The sequence below is a fragment of the Balaenoptera borealis genome, assembly GCF_965194805.1.
Source record: "Balaenoptera borealis genome assembly, chromosome: 4".
Classification (NCBI taxonomy): domain Eukaryota; kingdom Metazoa; phylum Chordata; class Mammalia; order Artiodactyla; family Balaenopteridae; genus Balaenoptera; species Balaenoptera borealis.
The window spans coordinates 19,760,986-19,785,808 of record NC_138861.1 but is presented as its reverse complement, the minus strand read 5'-3'; the positions used below and the strand labels follow the sequence as shown (position 1 = coordinate 19,785,808).

The 24,823-nt window shown below is 39.2% G+C and overlaps 1 protein-coding gene across 1 annotated transcript; it reads left to right on the top strand.

The window, feature by feature from the left end:
* The first annotated feature begins 667 nt into the window (after positions 1-667).
* Positions 668-22,972, top strand: LOC309628573 (all-trans-retinol dehydrogenase [NAD(+)] ADH7-like). Its single transcript, XM_082391767.1, is given in 7 exon segments — positions 668-942; positions 2,908-3,050; positions 13,262-13,349; positions 13,442-13,505; positions 13,509-13,604; positions 13,608-13,658; positions 20,769-22,972. Coding segments are annotated over 7 exon segments (804 nt in total). The 5' UTR covers positions 668-940; the 3' UTR covers positions 21,129-22,972.
* The last annotated feature ends 1,851 nt before the right edge of the window (positions 22,973-24,823 follow it).

The following is a 24,823-nucleotide window of genomic DNA, read 5'->3' as shown; positions in this document are numbered from 1 at the left end:
GACCAGGGCTTGAACCCGTGTCCCCTGCATTAGCAGGCAGATTCTCAACCACTGCGCCACCAGGGAAGCCCCTGCAATTTGTTTTAAAAAGCCTTTCCTGGTAGGGTGATGCAGAGTCAGGGTTGGAAAAAAAAAAATCTCTGTGGAGCCAGGCCTCCAGCAAGATCTGCTCTGTAGCCAGGGGGTGCTGACTGTTCCTCCAGCACTCAGCTGCCCCGTCCCCTGTTCACACTGGGTTCACACAAGGCCTGATTTCAGTACCTCCACGTTGGCCTGAAATGTTACAGTATTGAAGGCAGACTTGACAGCTCATCTGCTCGTTTATGATCAGCTGGGCATCATTTTCTTATTCTTTTTTTTTTTTTTTAATTTTTATTTATTTATTTATTTATTTATGGCTGTGTTGGGTCTTCGTTTCTGTGCGAGGGCTTTCTCTAGTTGTGGCAAGCGGGGGCCACTCTTCATCGCGGTGCGCGGGCCTCTCACTATCGCGGCCTCTCTTGTTGCGGAGCACAGGCTCCAGACGCGCAGGCTCAGTGATTGTGGCTCACGGGCCCAGCTGCTCCACGGCATGTGGGATCTTCCCAGACCAGGGCTCGAACCTGTGTCCCCTGAATTGGCAGGCAGATTCTCAACCACTGCGCCATCAAGGAAGCCCCCCATTTTCTTATTCTTAATAGCTGACATTAATTGAACAATTACATGTATTCTATCCTATGAGATAGAAACTACTATTATCCTTATTTCACAGATGAAAGAATTGAGTCTTAGAGAGAAGTCTTGGATGGACCACAGAGCTTAGAAATGGCAGAATTGTGACCAGAATCCAGTTGTTTGAAACCAAAGCTTCTGTTCAGCCAAACCTCCTCCAGAACACATTTCTGTTAGCTATGATGGAAGGCCTCGTGGAAGAACCTGATTGATAACTATACACATATACATGTAATATAAACAAAATCTTATGAAGCTTGGAAGCAATAATTGTGGAAGTGTAATAACTATTTTATCATTTCTAGATCTAGCAGGAAATAGATGCTACCTCCAAGCTGAATTATTGAGAAAAGTTTAATAGATGGTAAGGCTGTGGACAGGATTTTTAAAAAGCAACAAACAAAAAGTGGTCTAGTACCCTGGAGTGAGTAAGGGGGGCTTGGGGTGTTGGGAGGTGGGAGAGGGAGCATTTACTGGAACCAGGAGAGAGATAGAGCTGCACAGAGAGGGCGTCCTGACAGCGGCTGTGGCCTTTGGTACAGGAGGGACCCACAGGGAAGCACCTGGGAAATAAATCCTCAACCCGACTGTTTACCTCTTCTTCTGCCTATGATCCCCCCTTGGCCAAAACACAGCCAGAAGGCAAGAGAGTCCATCAACGTATCCAGTTAGTGAGCCTTCCCTGAGGACAGAGCAGGGTAGAGAGGGAACCTTGGGGAGGAAACAGGTGATACCCAGAAGATTTGTATGAACTTAAAATATGTCTGTAGACATTTGGGTTGAAAAATGAAAAGTATTACACTCCAAAATAATGATTAGCAATCAAAAATAAACAAAATTATCCTAGCAAGTACCTATTACAATGTGCATTTTAATTACATTACCTTCTTCAAACTTTAAAACACCCTTTCAAAGACATGCCTCGTTTACTGGGGCTCTGAAAAATGTGGTAACTTGGTTAAAGTATATGGCTAGTACCTGGCCAAGCTCAGTCTCTAACTCCAAAACCTATGATTTTTTTTTTCACTCTAAATCACCGAAAATGAACCAAACTGAATATGTGTAAGCCAATCATTTTATCTAGAAAGACCTAAAAAGATGGGAAGAAAAAATATAGTAAATATTTTTTCGATGAATCATTAATATTTAAGTTTTTATAATGGATCATTTAAATATAAAAAAATTATGTTGCTTAGTCTTATCTCATTTTTCTCTTTAAAACGAACTATTCCAACCCCATGGTGCACTTGAAAAAGTTAATAATTTGTTTACTCTGATGAATAATTTTAGATCCACCTAATTTGTTTTGTTGACTTTCACATCTCTACTCGGGTAGATGGAGAGAGGGAAGAAGCAGAATCTGCATTTACATAGTGGCTGTGCATGAGCCACTTAGCATGAGCTCAGGTTGGGCTTTTTGAACTAGGATTCAAAAAAAAAAAAAAAAAAAAATAGGGAAGGGAAGAGCCCCTGGGCATTGTTGAAGACTGTAACTTCAGATGCAAGGAGGCCATCGCCTCTCCTTCTTTCATGTTGGCAGAAATGTGGCCATATCTCTGATTTTCAAGCATATTCTGATATAAAATATTCTGTTTCTCTCTTTCCATAAAGCACTGAAATGTTTCAGAAAATTCCTACATGAGTGTCCAAATTAAGCTTCCAAGATGAGGTCCGAAGTATTAAAGGGAGTGACATCGCCAGCATCAAAAGCAAACCCTTTATTAGACTGTGTTGATTTTTAATTAGGAAAATAAAATGCACTATATTTGGGGCATAATTAAACCTTTTATTTTTAAGTTAGAAGTTTTTTGTTTTGAAATAATCCAGGGCGAGTTGCAGACTTGTTCTCAGTTTAGTCCTCCCCCACAGGATTATAGCTCAGACTTCATTTAGCCACTAGCTTTTGCATGTTATGCAACCCTGGGTCTTGTTGTCAGTGAGAACTGCCATGCGGCTCCATCGTGTCACATACTGTCATTCCTTGGACCAGAAAAGAAAATCAGGGCCACAGTTCTGCCTGACCACAGGTCTTCAACAATGCCCAGGGCTCTTACCTCCAGAAGTGCGATTGGCTGAGGAGCTTCCTATTTAGCCTAAGACAGGCACCCACTGCTCATCTCCAAGTGCCCTTCCTTTTGCTTTTACCACTTAGAGTCAGTTTGTGTTTTGTACTTATATATTTCCATTTTTTCCCAGGTATAGAAGTGAAAGAGTGCTGCAACTGTGTCCTCTGAGAAAAACTGGCAAAGACAAGCCAACCCTTGAAGATGCTATATTTGACCCTGATAGTGAAATCAAAAATGGTAAAGGATCCAATAGCAGCCTTGGAAGGGCAGCAGGTACAGGTAGCATTTCTCTCAAAGTGTGGTCTTTAGCATGAAGTAAGGTGATCCAAATAGATGGTTTTGAGCTGTGCTTTCCAAACCATTTGTGGTGAAAGCCCCTACCTTCCCTCCCCAACTCCATCATGGACTGATCCTTTTGTAAAATATAATATAAATGAATTACTAGAAAAATGAAATAAAAAAACAAAGACATGCAAAATACTAGCCAGATTCAACAGACATATACTTACTCTGTCAAATTGCTATAAAAATTTCTAAACACTCTCAGTATTGGTATTTATCTCATCACATTGCTCCAGAGTTAAATGCCTTACTTTTATTTCAGCTTCATTCCTGCCAAGCACTGACACACAGCCAGCTCTATCCCAGGCAGAATAACCATGAAGGTCCAGAGAGCTTAGAAATTCTAGCCCAGCTGAGCCAAAATAAAATAAAAGTCTAGCCTTTTGTTTTTTAGAGACAATCTTGGCATCATAAGGAGAACTTTGAGAATTCAAAGAATTCCTTTAATTAACAATGGCATACTTCGCTCTTATAATAGCAACACTAGCTGACTCTATGATCTAAATTTGTTTCCTGTGTGAATGTACCAGGGGAGAATTTACCTTTGCAGTATAGTACACATACACCTGTGTGTAAAACCAGACTATTTTACTACCTGTTGGACCAAGGGCAGGTTATCTGAAATCTTCGATAGCCAGTTTTTTTAATGCCTTCCTCAAAGTGTCATTGTAATTTTTCAATAAAAAAAAGTCCATGTAAATTGATCATATATTAGTATCTGGCAGGTAGTAGGGTTACTTAAATATTAACTCTTGCCCCTATTTCCAGGGCTATCTCCCTAATATGCCCTAAAATAGCAAGCCAGCTGGCATCTATTATAATGGATTGCGGACCCATTCTGATTAATTGGTGCCCATGCCTTTCAGGTTTGATAAATATTCTGAATATTACCTCTGTCCATTATGTTCCTTGTGCAGAATCTATTCAAAGTTATAGTGGCAAGCATTATAAATTAATGTATTATAAAATTATAAATTGGTATCTAGTTTATCAATTCTTCATTGGTGTGATTCATGTGAATCAGCCTTCAGAGTCTAATCAAACTTAGGCATACTAATAAAATCAAGTTCTTGAACTTGCAAAGCTGAGACGTTTCTAGACCAAAGATAACCTCGTCATACCACAGCATCCCATGGAGACAGGATTCGACATTCCCCTGGATCTACTCTCTAACCATCTTACCTGATAACGTGAAACACGAGGAGAGGCCGGGTGGAGCAGCAGGCACGGGAAGCGCTGATCCACTCTGAGCGCCACATTCTCCCTGTGCCAGGAAGACAGTTCCCTCTGAATACGGAGCGGACTTTTGCAACGGAGCAGTGGTCTGCGCCTACTTCTGGTGCTGACATTCTGGAATCTTACTCCATGTTTTACCGAGACAAGTCCTGAGGGGAACTCTGGAAGCAAAGCGAGAACAAATCAATGTACCTGACTTAATGCCATGCAGCGCACCCGGAGCCATCTTTGCCTTCTTTCCAAGGCCATGATCCTGCCTTCTGGTCCTCAGGCAGCACGCTTCCCATTGTTGTGATGGTTTGTGGCTTGTCCTCTGCAAGAAACAATCCCTAGACCCATGTCAGTAATGAAGACCTGCCGAGCCTTGGTGCCTTGAAATTATTTTCAACTCGTCCTTAGCCAGATACATGGCAAAACCAATTTCCCTAACTGTTCTGTTTTTTCTTAAGGGGAGCTCAAGAGGGGCACAAAACAACTTGGATTTATACTTTTTCCACAATTCCTGATCTCCATGAACGGAAATTCTCATCAGCCAGCACACTCGCCTGGTGAGCTGAGCACAATGGAGAGTTTATGTGGAGCAGATGTGAAGCCCTTGCCTTATTATGAAAAATCTGCTCTGCGTTCTTTTCCTAGGTAGGGTTAGCGTGGAGAAGAAAATTTTTGAAACTGCCAAGCATAATCTCACACAGCAGTTCTGAAAACTGGCACAGCATGCCTGAAAAAGGATTAGCAAAATCTTCACCTGTCAGGGTACAGCTGTAGAAACCCCATCTCAACCCTGCTTTCCAGCTTGGCCCCATCCTGGCATGGCTTGGCATAGCGGAAAGATTAAAGGATGAGTTTCAGCTTGCAGCTGGTTGTTTGACTTACCACCTGAGTTTGGAGTGTTTGAAAAAACAAAGATCAGAGTAAAACTCCACCCTTAAGGTTTGGTTTGCTAAGGCAGAACAAAAGCCATTGTGATTCTAGTGACTAGCAGTTGTATGCCGTTGGGTACTACAACTGCATAACTATTTCTGCTATTAAGAATGATTCAGCAATAAACGGAGGTCCATTTCCCTGTGCACACAAAGGCTCTTTTCTTACTTTCTTAACCTTAGAGGTATCACTTACTGTAATTTTCATTTACTGAGTGTTCGACAGTTTAATAGGCACTTCTACACACAGTACTTCACTTCGGCTTCACAACAAGCCCTGAAGCCAGTATAATTTCCTCTCATTGTGAAGTTCAGAGCATTTAGTGTCTTTTCATGAGCACTTACCAGTCACTGCTAGAGATGACAGTCAAACCTTGCTCTCCTGACTCCACTAAGTATTCTCACTCCCCTGCTGTCATTATGAGACTGGGTGATGCGAGTCCTGGCTGGGGTCCATGATAGAAGGCTGTTACTGAGAGTGAGGGATCAGAGCTGTGAGAGAGGAGGGCTGACAACCTGAAGCTAATGTGACCCTGTCCACCACACACACTCACATCACAGCACCTGTGTAGTGATGCAGGTGCACAGAGGGTGACCAGCTCAGCTCCATTTTATTTTTTAGATCAGGTGCTATAAGGTGTCCTGGCTTTAGTACTGAAAAGCCTGTGACTTGGAAACCCCCTCAGTCATGGGCAAACCAGGACGGCTGGTCACCCCCCATATGGATAATATTCTGCCTCTTTGTTTCCACCTAAATTTCTGGTAGCACCTCTAGGTTCAGAAGATTCTTAGCCCCAAACTCTTAGGAAATTCTAGAGGCTTCTGGGAACACACAGTGGATCTCAACAAGACAGTTTTTACTGAGCCTGGACTCTGGGTCATTTTGCCCCAAGTGGTTACATTTTAAATATTTTAAAAATTTAAACCCTTGGTTACCAATGGGAACCAAGTTAATAACAATGATATTTTCTACTAATTATGAAACAGGTAGTATAGGAAGTGCTTTTGATCCTCACTGCTAATCTTTGACACATAATGTGGTTATTATTACTCCCATTTTACAAATGTGGTATTGAGGTCATACGTATTCAAGCAAAGCTCCAGACCCTGAACCAGGTGTATTTGACTCCAAAGCCCATATTCCTGCAGCACATTTCTCAAAGTTCTTCCAGGTCCCCTGTACCCTGTCCCACGCAAATTGGAATTGCATGGCTACTTTGAGATCAGCACCTTTCTTTAGAGGCTCTTGGAAACTTTGGAGTGGAACCAGGCTCACAGCATTTTGGAAATACAGTACCCTGAGAGACTTGGCCCCAGAATGTCACAGAAATACTGTAAAAAGAGTTTACAGGGGAGATTCAGCTGGTTCTCTAAACCAAAAATTAGGACTAACAACATGCTATATCATGCAACATGACCATGAACTTTTTTATCTCAACTTTTTTTTTTTAATAGGTTACCTTCCAAATTTCAGTTTTTGACATTTTAACATCCAATCAATTCTCCTGGAGAAGGGATTAGGGCCATAAAGATTTATACAGATATTAAACCTTATTGGACACACTATTTTCTTGTAAAATTTTATTTTTTAGATTAGGTGCTATAAGATTTTGTCAAGGCCTTATAAAGGAGTTTACCAAATGAGTACTTCTTTGTGCTGATACCACCCATATTGGTACTCTTTTGCCTTTGTTCATAAGTAAACAACTATTTGTTGCTGAGATAAACTTTGGTTTCTTTGGTTTGAAAATTAAAACTCAAAATAGCTGTTTGGTCCACACCTGCTTAACTCTATCTGGTAATACCTGTAAAACATGCTGGGTTTCTTCAGTGTTTTGCTGCTAAAAAAATGGTGTTCACAGTCGAGGCTGATCGACTGGTAGTGCTTTTACCTGGTGGATTTAATTTGGCCAGTGAGTTAGAATGACTAATTCTAATTGCTAATTCTATTTTCTTTCTTCATGGACTTTATTTTTTTTTCCCTTTTCTTTTCTAAAAAAATATAAGCAATCCCACTCTTGGGCATATATCCAGACAACACTGTAATTCAAAAAGATACACGCACCCCATGTTCATACCAGCACTATTCACAATACCCGAGACATGGGAACAACCTAAATGTCCATTAACAGATGAATGGATAAAGAAGATGTACTCCAGGGACTTCCCTGGTGGTCTAGTGGTTAAGAATCTGCCTTCCAATGCAGGGGACGTGGGTTCTATCCGTGGCTGGGGAATTAAGATCCCACATGCCGCAGGGGAACTACTGAGCCTGCGTGCTCTAGAGTCTGCATGCCACAACTAGATAGCCTGCGTGCCGCAATTACTGAGCTTTTGCACCACAACTAGAGAGAACTTGCATGCTGCAACGAAAGACCCTGCATGCCACAATGACGATCCCGCATGCCACAGCTAAGACCTGAAGCAGACACATAAATAAATAAATAAATAAATAAATAAACAAATAAATAAATAAATAAATAAATAAATAAATAGATGTGGTCCATATATACAATGGAGTATTATTCAGCCATAAAAAAGAATGAAATAATGCCATTTGCAGCGACATGGATGGACCCAGAGATTATCATACTAAGTGAAGTAAGTCAGAAAGAGAAAGATAAATACAACATCATATCACTTATATGTGGAATCTAAAATATGGCACAAATGAACCTATCTATGAAACAGAAACACACTCACAGACATAGAGAAAAGACTTGTGCTTGCCAAGGGGGAGGGGAGGTGTGGGAGGGATGGATTGGGAGGTTGGGGTTAGCAGATGTAAGCTATTACATATAGAATGGATAAACAAGGTTCTTCTAACTGCTAATTCTGAATTAGGCATATAGATTTTAAATTGGACCTACAACACTTACTATATTGCATTGAGAGAGAGATCTGTGGGCAAAGCTTATACAAGCTTTTCAAAAGAAAGTTTTGTTCATCCTGTTGTCTGAAAAAATATTTCATGATCTGAACAGCTTTGAAGACTTAGAAAACCTGCCCCACTGATTGACTCCACAAGAGTAAAATGTCCTTTGTGTAGAATAAATTTACTTGGAGGTAAGTCTGCCAGTGCACCCCCAAATAGTGTAAAAAATAAAATCCATCCTGGACACTCTCCTATCAATACAGTCAGTAGATCCAGGAGATTCTAGTATCAGTGCATCTTATTTTAAGAAATAGTGGCTTGAAGTATTTAAACAGCTACTTCAGAAGAGTGAAGCACTTGCCCCAATAAAAGCCCTTTGGCATCTGAGAGCCAGTATACAGGCTGGACTTCAGTTCCCCTTCTGCTCTGCACTGCGTGACTTTGTGCCACGCACAACCTGTACAAGCCGTGTATGTAACGGTGACTTGGGTTCAGACCATAATCTGTTTACGTGCAGAGCTAACAAGTTTTACATATCTTTCTATCCCCCAAATATCTATAAACTATAGTTATCCATATCTATGTTCTATATACCCCCAACTCCTCTTTCCAAATTTTGACCTTCTATTCCAATTTGTTTACATTTTCTTGGCCTTATTTTCATTTATGTTTAATTACATGTTTTCCACAAACTACATCATGTCTTTGTGGCATGAAGTAGAGCATCAATAAATACACACACACACATCCCTAAAATCAGCTGCGCCTTGCAGAGCAGCTAAAGAAGCACATAGTACGTTTTTACTGAGTTGAGTTGAGCTGAACTAACCTGACATGTTTTTATATTCCCAGATATAAGGTGGATAAGAAAGCTTTCAGTCATTTTCAATAGGTTTGATTATCCTGTCTTTGTTAGAGCTCTACCCATGGTTTGATCATTATAAGTTACTGTATTTCTTTTCACAACTTGATCTGTAAATGGTGGGGCTCATGGGCCATTGGAAAGTCTTGAAGGCTATGAGTCATATCGCTAAAGGTGGAACTTTTGAGCCAGACTATTTAACTGAAGGCACAAGATGCTGTTATTTACAGCAGACGGAGCCAAATATCAGGCAGAAAAAGTCTCTGTTTACTAATATACAGAACGAACAGAAAGACAGGATGGGCACCACTGGAAAAGTAAGCAGAACATTTCTGTATCCTCATTATGATCTAATAATGTGGGACTGATTGTTAGAACTTGGAATACCTTAACATAATTAAATACTTGGGGTTATTTCTTGGGGAATTAAATGCCTGTTGAGCAAGCATACACTTGGTGGGGGGGACACTGGGTTGGAGTTTCAGAGAATGCTAACAGAAACAGGATAAAACAGCATATTAAGGTTTTTCAGTAAGACATTGGGGGAAAATGGAGAAATTTGGTTTCTATTGACATTATTAATAATTTAATTTCAGGATAGCTGGGCATTTGTGCTGGTAAGCAAAATGTTTCCATAAATTGACTTTCAATAGCATGCATTACATTCACTTCTGTAGTTCATTGGGTAACCAAGGTCTCATTCTCAGCCGTTAGAAAAGATTTTCCTGCTGTTGACAATGGAAAAATGCTAATTCTGGAATGCAAAGTGGATAAGAAAGTATCATGCTTTTAAGATTTATTAAGGGTACAGTTTTCATAAAAATACAAGTTAAAAAAATCTTTAAAAACCAAGAATGCATTGTAGGTAAAGTATGTTTATTCTTTTAAAACAGAGTTGGCATTAACCTCGAAAGAGTTTTGGCATTTTTTTCATTTGCAGGTTGGTCAGTATAGTTGCTTGCTTGAAATGGGTATGCCATTGTTTATAGTGTTAGGTGCTTTCATTTGTTTGTTTTGTTTTTGTTTAAACAACTTTGCATTTAGCCTACCTTAAGGTTTTGGAAAAATGAAGATGACATTTGAAGTCTGGGTGAAGTGACAAGTGAGGAGGCCCTATGATGTTAGAATTTGAAATAATTCTTTCTGGAACGGAATAGAACTAGAATAAAAGCATTCTAGTTTGGGTCAAGGACCCAGCAAAACTAGCTTAATCAGGGAATTAATTTTGGACTTTAGAAGCTAGCAACTCTACCCATAGAAATTAATGAATCTTAGGGTTGGAAGGAATCTTAAAAATTTGCAACTCCATCCAACCAACAGATGCTTGAGTTCTAGTTGTGCTACCTCTATAAAGTGGATATCTAGCCATTATTAGAACATTTCCCATGATGGAGAGCTCTGTAACCTAAAGGCAGCAGTTTCCAGTTAAAATTAGTGACACAGTATATAATTTAAGATATAGCATAAAAGCTATACTATTTTGATATAGAGATATGCATGCAATAGTGTGGTTTGCATTAGAGTTCTATATTGCTCAAGTTGCTTTAGGGTTTCAGTCGAATCACAGGAAAGGAGGGATTCTCTTTACACTGGGGATTGCTTTTTTCTCTTTTTATAATAAATGTTTTCTTTTTCATTAAAAAAGTAAAAGATGATTGTTTAGTTTGCTAGGGCTGCCATGACAAAGTACCACAGAATGGATGGCTTAACAGAAATTAATTCTCTCACAGTTCTGGAAGCTGGAAGTCTGAGATCAAGGTGCTGGCAGTAACTTCTGAAACCTCTCTTTTGGCTTGCAAATGGCCATCTTCTCTCTGTGTTTTCACATGGTCTTATCTCTGTATATATCTGTGTCCTAATCTCCTCTGCTTATAAAGACACCAATCATATTGGATTAAGGACCACTCGAATGACCTCGTTTTAACCTCTTAAAAGACCCTATCTCCAAATACAGACATTCCGAAGTACTGGGGGTCAGGACTTCAACATGTTAATTTTGGGGGAACACAATCCAGCCCGTAACAAAATCATTCCAGAAAATTTGGATAATCAGAAAATATGAGAAGAAAAAATCAATAATTGTCTTATATCTTAAAGACTACCATTGATTTTTTTGTTTGGTTTTATTTCCCTCCTTATATTTTTCCATCCATATTTTATGTAGCTGTACTCGTACAATATTTAAGTATTTTTATCCTATTTTTCCAACTTAATATAAGCATTTTCCAAATTTATAACAATTTATAAACTTTTTAAATGTCTAATTTCTAGATTTACAATTCATTTACTCATTTCTCTATTATTATCTACATATTTGTTTACACATATTGTTTACATATTTCCCTTTATAACTAGTGCTGTGATGACCTCTAATATATACTAATATTTTTCTGAATTTACAATTTCCTTAAGTTAGGTTTTTTTAAATGGAATTACCAGGTGAAAGTGTCAAAATATTCTTAAGTAGGGTACAAAGTTTTAGTTATATAAGATGAGTGAGTTCTGGAGATTTAATGTATAGCATAGTGATGATAGTTAACAATATTGTATTGTATACTTGAAATTTGCTAAGAGGACAGATCTTAAATTAAACCTTAACACACACACATGAACAAACACATGAAAACACAACAGTAACTAGGTAGAGGTAATGGATAAGTTATTTAGCTTGACTATGGTGATCTTTTCACAATGTATACATATATCAAAACATCAAGTTATATTCCTTAAACATATACAATTTTTATATGGCAAAGATATCTCAATTAAGTTGCTAAACAAAATGTGACCACCCACAGGAAAAAAGAACCATTTTAGTATCCTGATGTATACTGCAAATTATTTTCCAAAGGTGTTGACATGAATGACACTGCCCATTTCAGCACCCCTTTGACAATACGTAAGTAAAAAATCATTATTGACTTAACAGAGAATTATCTCATTACTTTTATTTTAAAAAAATTTATAACCAATGAAAACAAACACTTCACTATATATTTATTAATTTGTATTTTCCTCTTTATGTTCTTTGCGTGTATCTCCAGGTAGGAGTAAAATATGTGGGAAGACAGAAGAGGTAGGAGTGGAAGTTTTAATGCTTTCCCTATCAATTCGATTATGCATTGTATATATCAAAAATGTTAACTCGTCATTTTTGCTTTAAGCTTTTTTCCCTCAGACTACTTGCTTGAATTACTTACATTTGGAAGATTTATTTACTGTTTCTCAACACACAAAATTTTCATTCTTAGATGTTTCCTTTATGACTTTTTCTATCATCCTCAAGCATAAAAGTTTCTCCATTCTCCATGTATTTGATATTTATGTCTTTACTTATCGATAAAATAGTTTGACTTTAAATCTCAACTATTAATCCAGCAGGAACTTGTGTGGGATTGTGGTGTGAGATTTCTAACTTCGAGATTGGCCCACATTGCACTGTGACCCATGACATTTGCCTTGCAGAGGCAGAGGGTGAATGTTAAAGTCACTGATGGCTTTCAGCCTCTCATCTATTTCCAGCATATCATTTCTCACACTTAATCACTTGCAAAAGAGCCATGTAACCATCCATCTAAAGGAGATCTCTAGGAGTGGTATGTTAGTCGACAAGTAAGATGAGAGATAACGCATTTTGTATCTGAACAAATTAATTAAAATATTTTATACGATTCCTAGACAGATTTGAGGATGGGAAAACAAGAAAAATCTCTCCCTGTCTCCTTCTCCCTCTCTCTCTCTATCTCTCCCTCCACCCCTCACTGATTTCAATAATGTCAGCAAACTTACTTAATTGAATAACTATACCAAAACCAACTGAACAGCTGGAAGCTACTCACTGAGGATCTCCACCCCTTAGTTTTACCCCTTTGCTTTACTGTGCTTCAAAGTGGAATTTTTTTTACAAATTGAGTTTGTGGCAACCCTGCGTCAAGCAAGTCTATCAGTGCCATTTTTCCAATAGTATTATTTTTTAATTAAGGTATGTACATTGTTTTTTTAAACACAATGCTATTGCATACTTAATAGACTACAGTATAGTGTAAACATAATTTTTATATGCACTGGAAAACCAAAAAATTTGTGACTCACTTTATTGTGATGCTCTAGAACCAAACCTGTAATATCTCCAAGGTATGCCTCTACTTTTAAGAAATTCTTGCATGTGGCATGAGCTCAATTCACATTCGTCTATTTCAGCCTTTAATATTAATTACCAATGCCTCATATCATGATGTTTTCCCTCTAGGTGACAAAGTCATCCCCCTCTTTCCGCCTCAGTGTAGAGAATGCAATGCTTGTCGCGACCCAGATGGCAACCTTTGTATAAGGAGTGAGTAGGTTTCAGTCACTTTTCTCTAATGCCATTTAGTTGTTCCTGTGCTAATTTTTGAATTGAATTAATATGATCATTTGATGTATCAAATAGCGTTACTGGTCATGGAGTCCTGGCTGATGGCACCACCAGATTTACGTGCAGGGGCAAACCAGTCTAACACTTCATGAGCACTAGTACATTTACTGAGTACACGGTGGTGGATGAAACTTCCGTTGCTAAGATCGATGATGCAGCTCATTCTGAGAAAGTCTGTTGAATTGGATGTGGATTTTCCACTGGATATGGGACTGCTATTAAAACTGGCAAGGTAAGCAGCAGGGTGGGCTAGTTCCTTCTTTTTTATTTTTTAAATAATTTTTTTTGAAAAACTGAAGCTTTTGGGGAAAAACACTTTTGAAAATATCTCATGTACAGACTGTTTCTACACAATGCCAAATCAACTGGAAGAAAAAATTCAGATTCGAAATTTTATTTCTAAATAAGCGCTCCCATTTACAATTGCAACAAAAAGAATAAAATACCTAGGAATAAACCTACCTAAGGAGACAAAAGTCCTATATGCAGAAAATTATAAGACACTGATGAAAGAAATTAAAGATGGTACAAACAGATGGAAAGATATATCATGTTCTTGGATTGGAAGAATCAACATTGTGAAAATGACTATACTACCCAAAGTAATCTACAGATTCAATGCAATCCCTATCAAAGTACCAATGGCATTTTTCACAGAACTAGTACAAAAAATTTCACAATTTGTATGGAAACACAAAAGACCCCGAATAGCCAAAGCAATCTTGAGAAAGAATAACAGAGCTAGAGGAATCAGGCTCCCTGACTTCAGACTATACTACAAAGCTACAGTAATCAAGACAGCATAGTACTGGCACAAAAACAGAAATATAGATCAATGGAACAGGATAGAAAACCCAGAGATAAACCCACACACATATGGTCACCTTATCTTTGATAAAGGAGGCAAGAATATACAATGGAGAAAAGACAGCCTCTTCAATAAGTGGTGCTGGGAAAACTGGACAGCTACATGTAAAAGAATGAAATTAGAACACTCGCTAACACCTAACACAAAAGTAAACACAAAATGGATTAAAGACGTAAATGTAAGGCCAGACACTATCAAACTCTTAGAGACAAATATAGGCAGAACACTCTATGACATAAATCACAGGAAGATCCTTTTTGACCCACCTCCTAGAGAAATGGAAATAAAAACAAAAATAAACAAATGGGACCTAATGAAACTTAAAAGCTTTTGCACAGCAAAGGAAAGCATAAACAAGATGAAAAGACAACCCTCAGAATGGGAGAAAATATTTGCAAATGAAGCAATGGACAAAGGATTAATCACCAAAATATACAAGCAGCTCATGCAGCTCAATATACAAAAACCAAACAACCCAATCCAAAAATGGGCAGAACTAAATTGAAATTTCTCCAAAGAAGATATACAGATTGCCGACAAACACATGAAAGGATGCTCAACATCACTAATCATTAGAGAAATGCAAATCAAAACTACAATGAGGTATCACCTCACACCCGTCAGAATGGCCATCATCAAAATATCTACAAACAATAAATGCTGGAGAGGTTGTGGAGAAAAGGGAACCCTTTTGCACTGTTGGTGGGAATGTAAATTGATACAGCCACTGTGGAGAACAGTATGGAGGTTCCTTAAAAAACTAAAAACGGAACTACCATACGACCCAGCAATCCCACTACTGGGTATATACCCTTAGAAAATCATAATTCAAAAAAAGTCATGTACCACAACGTTTATTGCAGCTCTATTTACAATAGCCAGGACATGGAAGCAACCTAAGTGTCCATCGACAAATGAATAGGTAAAGAAGATGTGGCACATATATACAAGGGACTATTACTCAGCCATAAAAAGAAACAAAATTGAGTTGTTTGTAGTGAGGTGGATGGACCTAGAGACTATCATACAATGTGAAGTAAGTCAGAAAGAGAAAAACAAATATCGTATGCTAACACATATATATGGAATCTAAAAAAACAAACCAAAAAAATGGTTTTGAAGAACCTAGGGGCAGGACAGGAATAAAGACGCAGACGTAGAGAATGGACTTGAGGACACGAGGAGGGGGAAGGGTAAGCTGGGATGAAGTGAGAGAGTGGCATGAACATATATACACTACCAAACGTAAAATAGATAGCTAGTGGGAAGCAGCCGCATGGCACAGGGAGATCAGCTCGGTGCTTTGTGACCACCTAGAGGGGTGGGATAGGGAGGGTGGGAGGGAGACGCAAGAGGGAGGAGATATGGGGATACATGTGTACGTACATGTGTACGTATAGCTGATTCACTTTGTTATACAGCCGAAAGTAACACACAAAAATTATACTCCAATAAAGATGTTAAAAAGAATAAATAAAATAAAATTAATATTTTGTTTCACAAAATAAATATCAATTCTTGTTTGTTAGTTTATTAGGGCTGTTGTAGCAGAATACCATAGACTGGGGGGCTTAAACAAAACAAATTTATTGTCTCACATTCTGGAAACTAGAAGCCCGAGATCAAAGGGTCGGCAGGATTTGTTCCTTCTGAGGGCTGTGAGTGAAAGATCTGTTCCAGGCCTTTCTCCTTGGCTGTCTTCTCTCTATGTCTCTTCATATCACCTTCCTTCTATGCCAGTCTTTTTTGTCCAAATTTCCCCTTTTTAATAAGGACACCAATTATATTGGATTAGGGCCCACCTAATTACCTTATTTTAACTTGATTACCTCTGCAAAGACCCTATCTCCAAATAAGATCACATTCTGAGGTACTGGGGGTTAAGACTTTAACATATGAATTTGCAGGTTTGGGCGGGGGGACACAATTCAACCTATAATGGTTGGCATATAGTATGAAAACATGAATGCATTTTTTTTAAAGATTTATTTTATTGATTAATTGATTGATTGATTGATTGCTATGTTGGGTCTTTGTTTCTGTGCTAGGGCTTTCTCTAGTTGTGGCAAGCGGGGGCCACTCTTCATCGCGGTGCGCGGGCCTCTCACTATCGCGGCCTCTCTTGTTGCGGAGCACAGGCTCCAGACGCGCAGGCTCAGTAATTGTGGCTCACGGGCCTAGCTGCTCTGCGGCATGTGGGATCTTCCCACACCAGGGCTCGAACCCGTGTCCCCTTCATTAGCAGGCAGATTCTCAACCACTGCGCCACCAGGGAAGCCCCCATGAATGCATTTTTAAGAATGATTATTTGGATTCAATTTATGTCACTCTTAATGAATCAAAGAAGTAAGTAGAATAACACACAGTTCATAAATAGTAAAACCATTCCCACAAGCAATCTCCATACTGTGGTGGTCTCATCCAACTCCGAAGTCTTAAAAATTACCTATATGTTAGTTGACTCCAAATTTATATCTCAAACTCTCTCTGAACCCCAAATTCTTTTGTCCAACTCCTTACCTGACCTCTCCCTTTGAAGGTCTCACAGGTATCTCAAACTGAATATGTATAAAACAGAATTCTTAATTTTCTTCCTCCCTACCGCCCAAACATATTTATGCTCACTCAAATTTTCTTCACCCTTGATCTTCCCTCTCCATTACCTTATATGTAATCCAGCAGCAAGTCCTGTTAATTTTACCTACAAGGTATATTTTAAATCTTTCCATTTTCTTCAACTCACTACCATCATCATATCTTGACAGATGCAATGGCCTCCCTTTTGTAGTCTTCATTACTCCTCTTGACCATCTCCAATAATTCTCCATTTACAAGCCAGAGGAATTTTATAAAACATAAATTGGTCTGCATTACTTCTTTGCCAAAAATCCTTCAGTAGCTTCCATACTTGGAACAATCTCGTCTCCTCCACTATGATCCACTCACACTCACTCGCCTCTCTTGAGATCTGTAAGCCTGCTGAGCTGTTCCTACATGAAGACATTTACACAAGCTATTCTGATTGTCTGGAACACTCATCTACCGAGCCCTTGTGTAGGTGCTTCATTAACATTATTCTCAGATTAAAGATAACCCACTTGGGGCTTCCCTGGTGGCGCAGTGGTTGAGAATCTGCCTGCCAATGCAGGGGACACGAGTTCGAGCCCTGGTGTGGGAAGATCCCACATGCCGCGGAGCAACTGGGCCCGTGAGCCACAATTGCTGAGCCTGCGCGTCTGGAGCCTGTGCTCCGCAACAAGAGAGGCTGCGATGATGAGAGGCCCGCGCACCACAATGAAGAGTGGTCCCCACTTGCCACAACTGGAGAGAGCCCTCGCACAGAAACGAAGACCCAACACAGCCAAAAATAAATAAATAAATTAATTAAAAAAAAAAAAGATAACCCACTTGCTCAAAGAAGTTGTTTTTTTTTTTTTCTGTCTACTCCATCTAAGCAGGAATCTCTTTCCATTATTCAAGGCTACATGATTGCTTCATTAACAGTATGTGTCCCAAATCTCAAATTCTTATTATACCTTTAGTCTTCATTAGACCACAAGCTCCAAGAAGGTATGGACCAAGTCTCTATTCACTACAGTACTTAGCAAGGAGCCTGGACATAGTAATGACTTAATAAATAATAGTTGGAAAAAAAGAGATGTATGAATGAATAAGGAAAGGGATGTCCAAATATGTGGAAGAATAAAAAGGTGAGGAGCTTGTGGAAAATATACATATGGGTGTTGAAGCAGATTTATCCCAGACATAGGTTCAAGACAGGTCTGAGATCTATGAATGTATTACATTAGCATGCATGTATATGTCAATGACATATGTTAGTAACCACTTGCTTTTAAATTTCTTTGGAAAATCTTGGTGCTGGAACATTCCTCGAGACCTTCCACTAAGAATTTTCTACCAAGACAGAGGTGAGAGAAGGGACATTGGATATGGTTTTATGTTAGTATTCTAAGTTTTTTATTGTACTTGATATATTGGTACCATATTAGTACTTGGCTAATATATTATTAACCAAGACATTCTCCACTTTTAGGTATAATTTTTTACTGGAAGCTATATCTTAAGGCAAATTACTTGAATGAACACATATTCTTGCCTTTGCCTATTTGAAAATAGGTCAAACTAACAGTATGAGGATGTGTTGGTGTCCCCCAAGACACTCTTTTGATTTGATGATTCACTAGAAGGATTTATAAAACTCAGAACAGTTATTATACTCATAGCTACAGTTTGTTACAGTGAAAGGATACAGATTAAAACCAGCAAAGGAAAAAGCCACATAGGGTAGAGTCCAGGAGAGACCAGGTACAAGTTTCCAGTTGTCCTCTCCCAGTGGGGTCACATGGACAGAGCTTAATTCTCCCAGCAACAATGTGTGACAACACATATTAAGTGTTGCCAACCAGGGAAGCTCACCCAAGTCTGGTGTTTAGGGTTTCTATTGTGGGAACAGTCATGTAGGCACACAGCACACACAGGACTGACCTCAGCTACTCAGACTCCAGTAGCATCAGGAGTTAAGCTGATGGATCAAAGCCCCAGACATATGAAAACAGGGATTCACCGTAAGTCACACTGTTAGCATAAACTATCTGGAGTAGCCCAATGTCTCAGATGTACAAAGACACTCTTAGTGGACAGGATATTCCAAGGACTCAAAAATTATCTCCCAAGAGCTGGTTAAGGTCCTAAAGCTCTTTGGAATAGTGAAATTTAAGTATTTATTAAAGATCATGAAGGGGATCAGAAGAGTAAAGAAAAATAATACTGAAAAGTGGAAGCTTACTATATTTTAAAATACAAAATAATAAAATATTATTTAAAATAATAAAAAATTTTAAGTGACCTAAAATTGACACTCCTATTTTAGACTATAACTTTCTTCTATAATAATGATATGGATAATTCACTATAGATATTAATCTCCAGTTCCCATTCTGTAGAACAAGAAGGTTGGGAAGGAAGAGAAGTTTTTTTTGGTTTTGTTTTTGTTTTTCAGGTGGGGGGACATCTGAAGTTAGCAAGAGACTGGGGCCATGATCCACTTAAAGGCTTAGAGTCAGGGTGACAGGAAGGTCAAAAATTACAACTTTCCAGATGGGTGATGGAGTCCTAGGGAGAAGTCTTTGGAGGCACAGTTCCCAGGTGGTCAGAAATATCACACTTCAGGGCCACCACAGCCTAAGGCTTGCTAGAGATTAAATAAGGAAGGCTGAAAGAGGTCCCAGAAGACAGTGCTAGAATCATAAAATTCTAGATTTAGAATCCAACCATCAACAAAAAATTTCATCTCAGATCTAGATAATAAAGCTAGCAGATAAACTAGTAGAAAAGGTAGAGAACGCCCAGTTTCGTTTCTGGCATAAAATGCTGACCACAAAGAATCCATCAATAAAGTTTGCTGCATAAATGAGTGAATGACTGAATGATACTTGAGAGAATGGCCACACTAACTTCAGAGCTCCAAATTCAGGAAATGAACTGAGGGGTTAGGATGCCGTAGCTGAAACTACAGCACCTCTGTACCCACTTAAATATCTGCTTATAAATTCAGACATTTCAAAACACATGCATACATAGACCTCCACACACAGGCTATTTCTTCAGGTAATTCCTGCAAAGGAGGACAAAACTGGAGAATCAGGACATCTGACAACACACCCTGCTCATACATAAGCCTTTGCATGTTAAAAAGAAAACGAAAAAAAAAAAAAAAAAAGGAAGGAAGAAAGGGAAGAAGGGAGGGAGGAGAAAAAAGAAAGGAAAAGAAGACAAAAATGATCACAATAAGTTCCATACCCTTTTCGTGGGTTTCCTGGTTTTCAGGTCTCCCTGATCCCTGCTATGAAACAGGATTAGGACTCTACTAGCAGGAAAATGACTTTTGGCTAGAACCTTCTTTAACATAGCACAGTACAGGATAAAAATCCCCCAATTGATTTAACTACATTTCCTTCCTGGAGCTACAGATGGATCATCTAATTGCAACATGGAAATTCAACTTCAATGAAAAAACAATTTATTTACAAATGACTCAGGGTTATGGTTATTAAGAAAATGCTAGTTATCCCAAATCTAAAACAGATTTAGCATGGTTTTGTGGAGAAGAGTAATAGAGATCCAAGTGCTTATTTAATCCTGTTATGAGGTTAGATGAGGTTATGGGTGGTGTCCAAGAAGGCTGCAAAAGCTCCCACAACAAAGGCCTGAATGATGTAACTTTTTATCAAAGGTTTCCATTTATCTGCAAAATATTGATTTTGTTCCTTTTCTGTTCTCAGACATTCTGCTGTTTCTAGCTCTCTTTGTGGCATTCTCACAAGAACAAGTCATCCAGTCCTAATAACTCATCATAGTGATCTTCTGAATTTTGTGTTCTAATATTGGAGATACTTTGCAGGTTCCACATTTTAACCCTAGGTCTAACATTTACAGGAACTTGTCTCTCCACAGGTCACCTGTGGTTCGACTTGTGTGGCCTTTGGCCTGGGAAGAGTTGGCCTTTTGGTCACCATGGGCTGTAAGTCAGCTGGTGCATCCAGGATCATTGGGATTGACCTCAACAAAGACAAATTTGAAAAGGCCGTGGCTGTCAGAGCCACTGAGTGCATCAGCCCCAAGGACTCCACCAAGCCCATCAGTGAGGTGCTGTCAGAAATGACAGGCGAGGCTTCCCTGGTGGCGCAGTGGTTAAGAATCACCTGTCAATGCAAGGGACACGGGTTTGAGCCCTGGTCCGGGAAGATCCCACATGTGACGGAGCAACTAAGTCCGTGCACCACAACTACTGAGCCCGTGAGCCACAACTACTGAGCCAGTGCACCTAGAGCCCATGCTCCACAACAAGAGAAGCCACCGCAATGAGAAGCCCGTGAACTGCAATGAAGAGTAGCCCCCACTCATCACAACTAGAGAAAGCCTGCATGCAGCAACGAAGACCCAAAGCAGCCAAAACTAAATAAATAAAATTAATTTATTTAAAAGAAGAAAAGAAATGATAGGCGACACTGTGGGCTACAGTTTTGAAGTTACTGGGCATCTTGAACCTATGGTGAAAGCCAAGATTAGAGGAGCCACACAATACCCAAGCTACCTTGATCGCACAGGGTAAACTCATTTTCCACAGCTTTACTGAAAGCGACTACCCGTTAAGCAAAATACCTGGTAATCATGAAGCACTTGTGCCTAAGAAGTCAAGCAAAACTTATGTGCAGGTCTGCTTGACCAAAGTATCATATCATACCACTCTCATGTGATCAGACTGCCAGGGAGGGAGTCAACCATCTAGGCAAATTGTTTAAGTGTTAATCTACTTTGTATGTATGGCTTTTTTGGCAAAAGTGATTCCATCTCTTGAACGTTAGCAAGTCAAACAGCACAAAGTGACTCTCTGGAGACAAAGAAGGAGGAGATCCAGGGGTGAAAGGAACTATTCCAAATTTGGCAGTCTCTTCCCTCAAAACCACGATGTAGCCAACTTCTCACTCTATACCTGAGTTTGCTTTCTCCTTTCTGAATTCTCTTAAAATAGGAGCCTTCAACTTTTTAAAATATGCCTCCCTTGTGGCAGTCAGTAGCACCAGACTTCCATTTAAATCTGAGAAACAGGTCAGATCTCCTGGATTGGAAAGCCCCAGCCTGGGATAAGGTAGGGAGGGAGACTTGGAAATATGGGACAAAGTCAATTCTGCTCACAATTGAATAGGAGACTAAATTCGCTCTAATACTTTTGGTACTTTAGGAATAAGTAGTCTTTAATTTACCACTGTTTTCATTCCCCTTCCCTAGTGTCACTTAGAATTATTCCATAGCAACAAATACCATGTTTACACAGCCAATATGCAATACTGGATATTGCTATGGCCTACTGATTTCCAGATGATACTTTAATGAACATTAGTCTCTGAAAAATGCCAACATCTATTGCTACAACCAACCAAGTATTCAAAAAACTATTAATGAATGACTGGATGGGTGGATGACCAGAAAATGTGGGGTTAGTCTCAGAAATGTAAGCAAGAAAGGGATTCCTTTGTCCCACATTTTAGCATTTGATTTAATTTTCATACTAAACTTTAAAAAAACTGGATTAATTGATTCAGTATAGGTAATTTGATTTAGTTTAGCTCAAATGGCTTTCCAAACCTTATCTGAAGTGGTGATATTGGTCTGAAAATATAGGAATTTCCCCCCTGCATTTTGGTCCATGGTAAACTGAAAATGCCATGAACACTGACCACATTAATTTCTACTTTCTGCCTTAAAGGACAAATGTATGAACGAGTTTAATTCATGACTAAAATTGTGTTGAGAGTGTTTTAAAACAAGCAGAGGGACTCCCCTGGTGGCACAGTGCTTAAGAATCCACCTGCCAATGCAGGGGACACGGGTTTGAGCCCTGGTCTGGGAAGATCCCACATGTGACGGAGTAACTAAGCCCGTGCACCACAACTACTGAGCCCGTGAGCCACAACTACTGAGTCAGTGCACCTAGAGCCCGTGCTCCGCAAAAGAGAAGCCACTGCAATGAGAAGCCCGCGCACCACAACGAAGAGTAGCCCTCACTCGCCACAACTAGAGAAAGCCCGCGTGCAGCAACGAAGACCCAACACAGCCAAAAATAAATAAATAAATAAAAGGAAAGTTAAAAAAAAAAAAAGCAAGCAGAAAGAAAAAGGCATGTGGGCCTAATTTCACTTCATGACTTGGAAACAAAACCAACTACTGGAACTGCAATAGTACGTAGGGCATTTCTGAGCCCATGACATATTATGAGACATGAGAAACAAAGTCTCCTTCATTCTAAACTCAGATCGATGCCCTTGCATCCTACAACATGAACTATGGGGTCAGCGTGGTGGTAGAGGCTCCTATATCAGCCAAGATGCTCACCTATGACCCAAGGCTGCTCTTCCATGGACGCACATGGAAAGGATGCATTTTTGGAGGTAAGAATGGCAGAGCCTTATTTGTTTATTGTCAGTCTCTCTGCACTAAATGAGAGGATTCTCATGCTTCCTGAGAGCAGGGACTGGGTATGTTATACCTCTACCCTATTCCCAGCCCTGGAAACAGTGCCTGGTCCTTAGCATATTCCCAAAAGATATTTGGTGAATAACTGAATTTTACTTCTAATTCCTGGGTAATCCATAATCTCCCCACATCACACAAATAGTCAGAGTGAGGAGGCTCAACTTGTACCTCTTGTGTATTTCTCAGTTCAAGTCTTATTTCCTTGAAGGAGCCCTCTCTAAAGAATCTCATCTGTACCAACCAGCCTCTCATTTTTTGTGCACCCGGTACTGTGGAAAGAGAACAAGGCTTGGCCTCACATTGACCATTGTCTGTATCTTTGGTGACCTCGACAAGGGCTGTACTAGCCAAGTGCTGAGTGGGCTCAAGAAAAAATGGGAGAAGAGGAAGTGGAGCAGTGAACTGTAAAGTGGTTTCTCTGTAAAAGGAGCAGAGACATGGAGTAGCTAGAAGTTGTGGGGGCAATAGAGGTTCCTCATGGGGTTTTTGCCTTTGTTTCTTAAGATGGGAGAAATACAGCTCATTTGTGTGTTGTTAAGGATAGTCCCGTATGGGGAAAAGGTAATAACGCAAGAGAGAGAAGGAACAAATATAGTAACACATAAAGATCATTCAGTAAAGTCTAAAGAGAACATGTATGCTTACTTACAGGTTGGGAAAGCAGAGATGATGTTCCAAAACTAGTGAGTGATTTCCTGGAAAAGAAATTTGACCTGGACCAATTGATAACCCATGTTTTCCCTTTTAAACAAATCAATGAAGGCTTTGAACTGCTCTACTCACATCAAAGGTTATCTGTTTTTTATGGTTCTCTTGTCTCCTCCCCATAGGTCACTTTTTAAATTTAGTATTTATAAATGCATCTGTTTCCTTCATATTTTATTTCTGATTATTTTATGTAGCAAGATTGATAAAGCTGATTACTTCTTCTTCATAGACTTATTATGTCATCGTCTTATATTAACCAATTTTTAAAAAAACTTCTGGACTTCATTTTTTTGTACTAGATTGATTTCATCTTGGCTATTTTTATTTCAGCACAAAGCTGCTCACTTCTTCAAGTAATGCCACAAAATTTCCTTACTTTACAGTTTTCAAAGTGCTTTTTAAAATGTGTTTTCTTCCGATCCTTGAAGGTTAGGTTTTGTTTGCTTATTTGTTTGTTTTTTAACTTTTGACCTCCTTCATCTATTTCTCCCACCCAGTACTCCTGCTTCTGGCAACCACCAATCTGTTCTCTGTATCTGTGAAGTTGTTGCTTTAGATTCCACACACGAATAAGATCATACAGTATTTGTCATTCTCTGACTGACTTATTTCACTTAGCATAATGCCCTTGAGGTCCATCCATGTTGTTGCAAATGGCAAAATTTCATTCATTTTATGGCTAAATATTCCATTATACACACACACACACACCCCCCCCATTTTCTTTATTCATTCATTCATCCATGGACACAGGTTGTTTCCATATC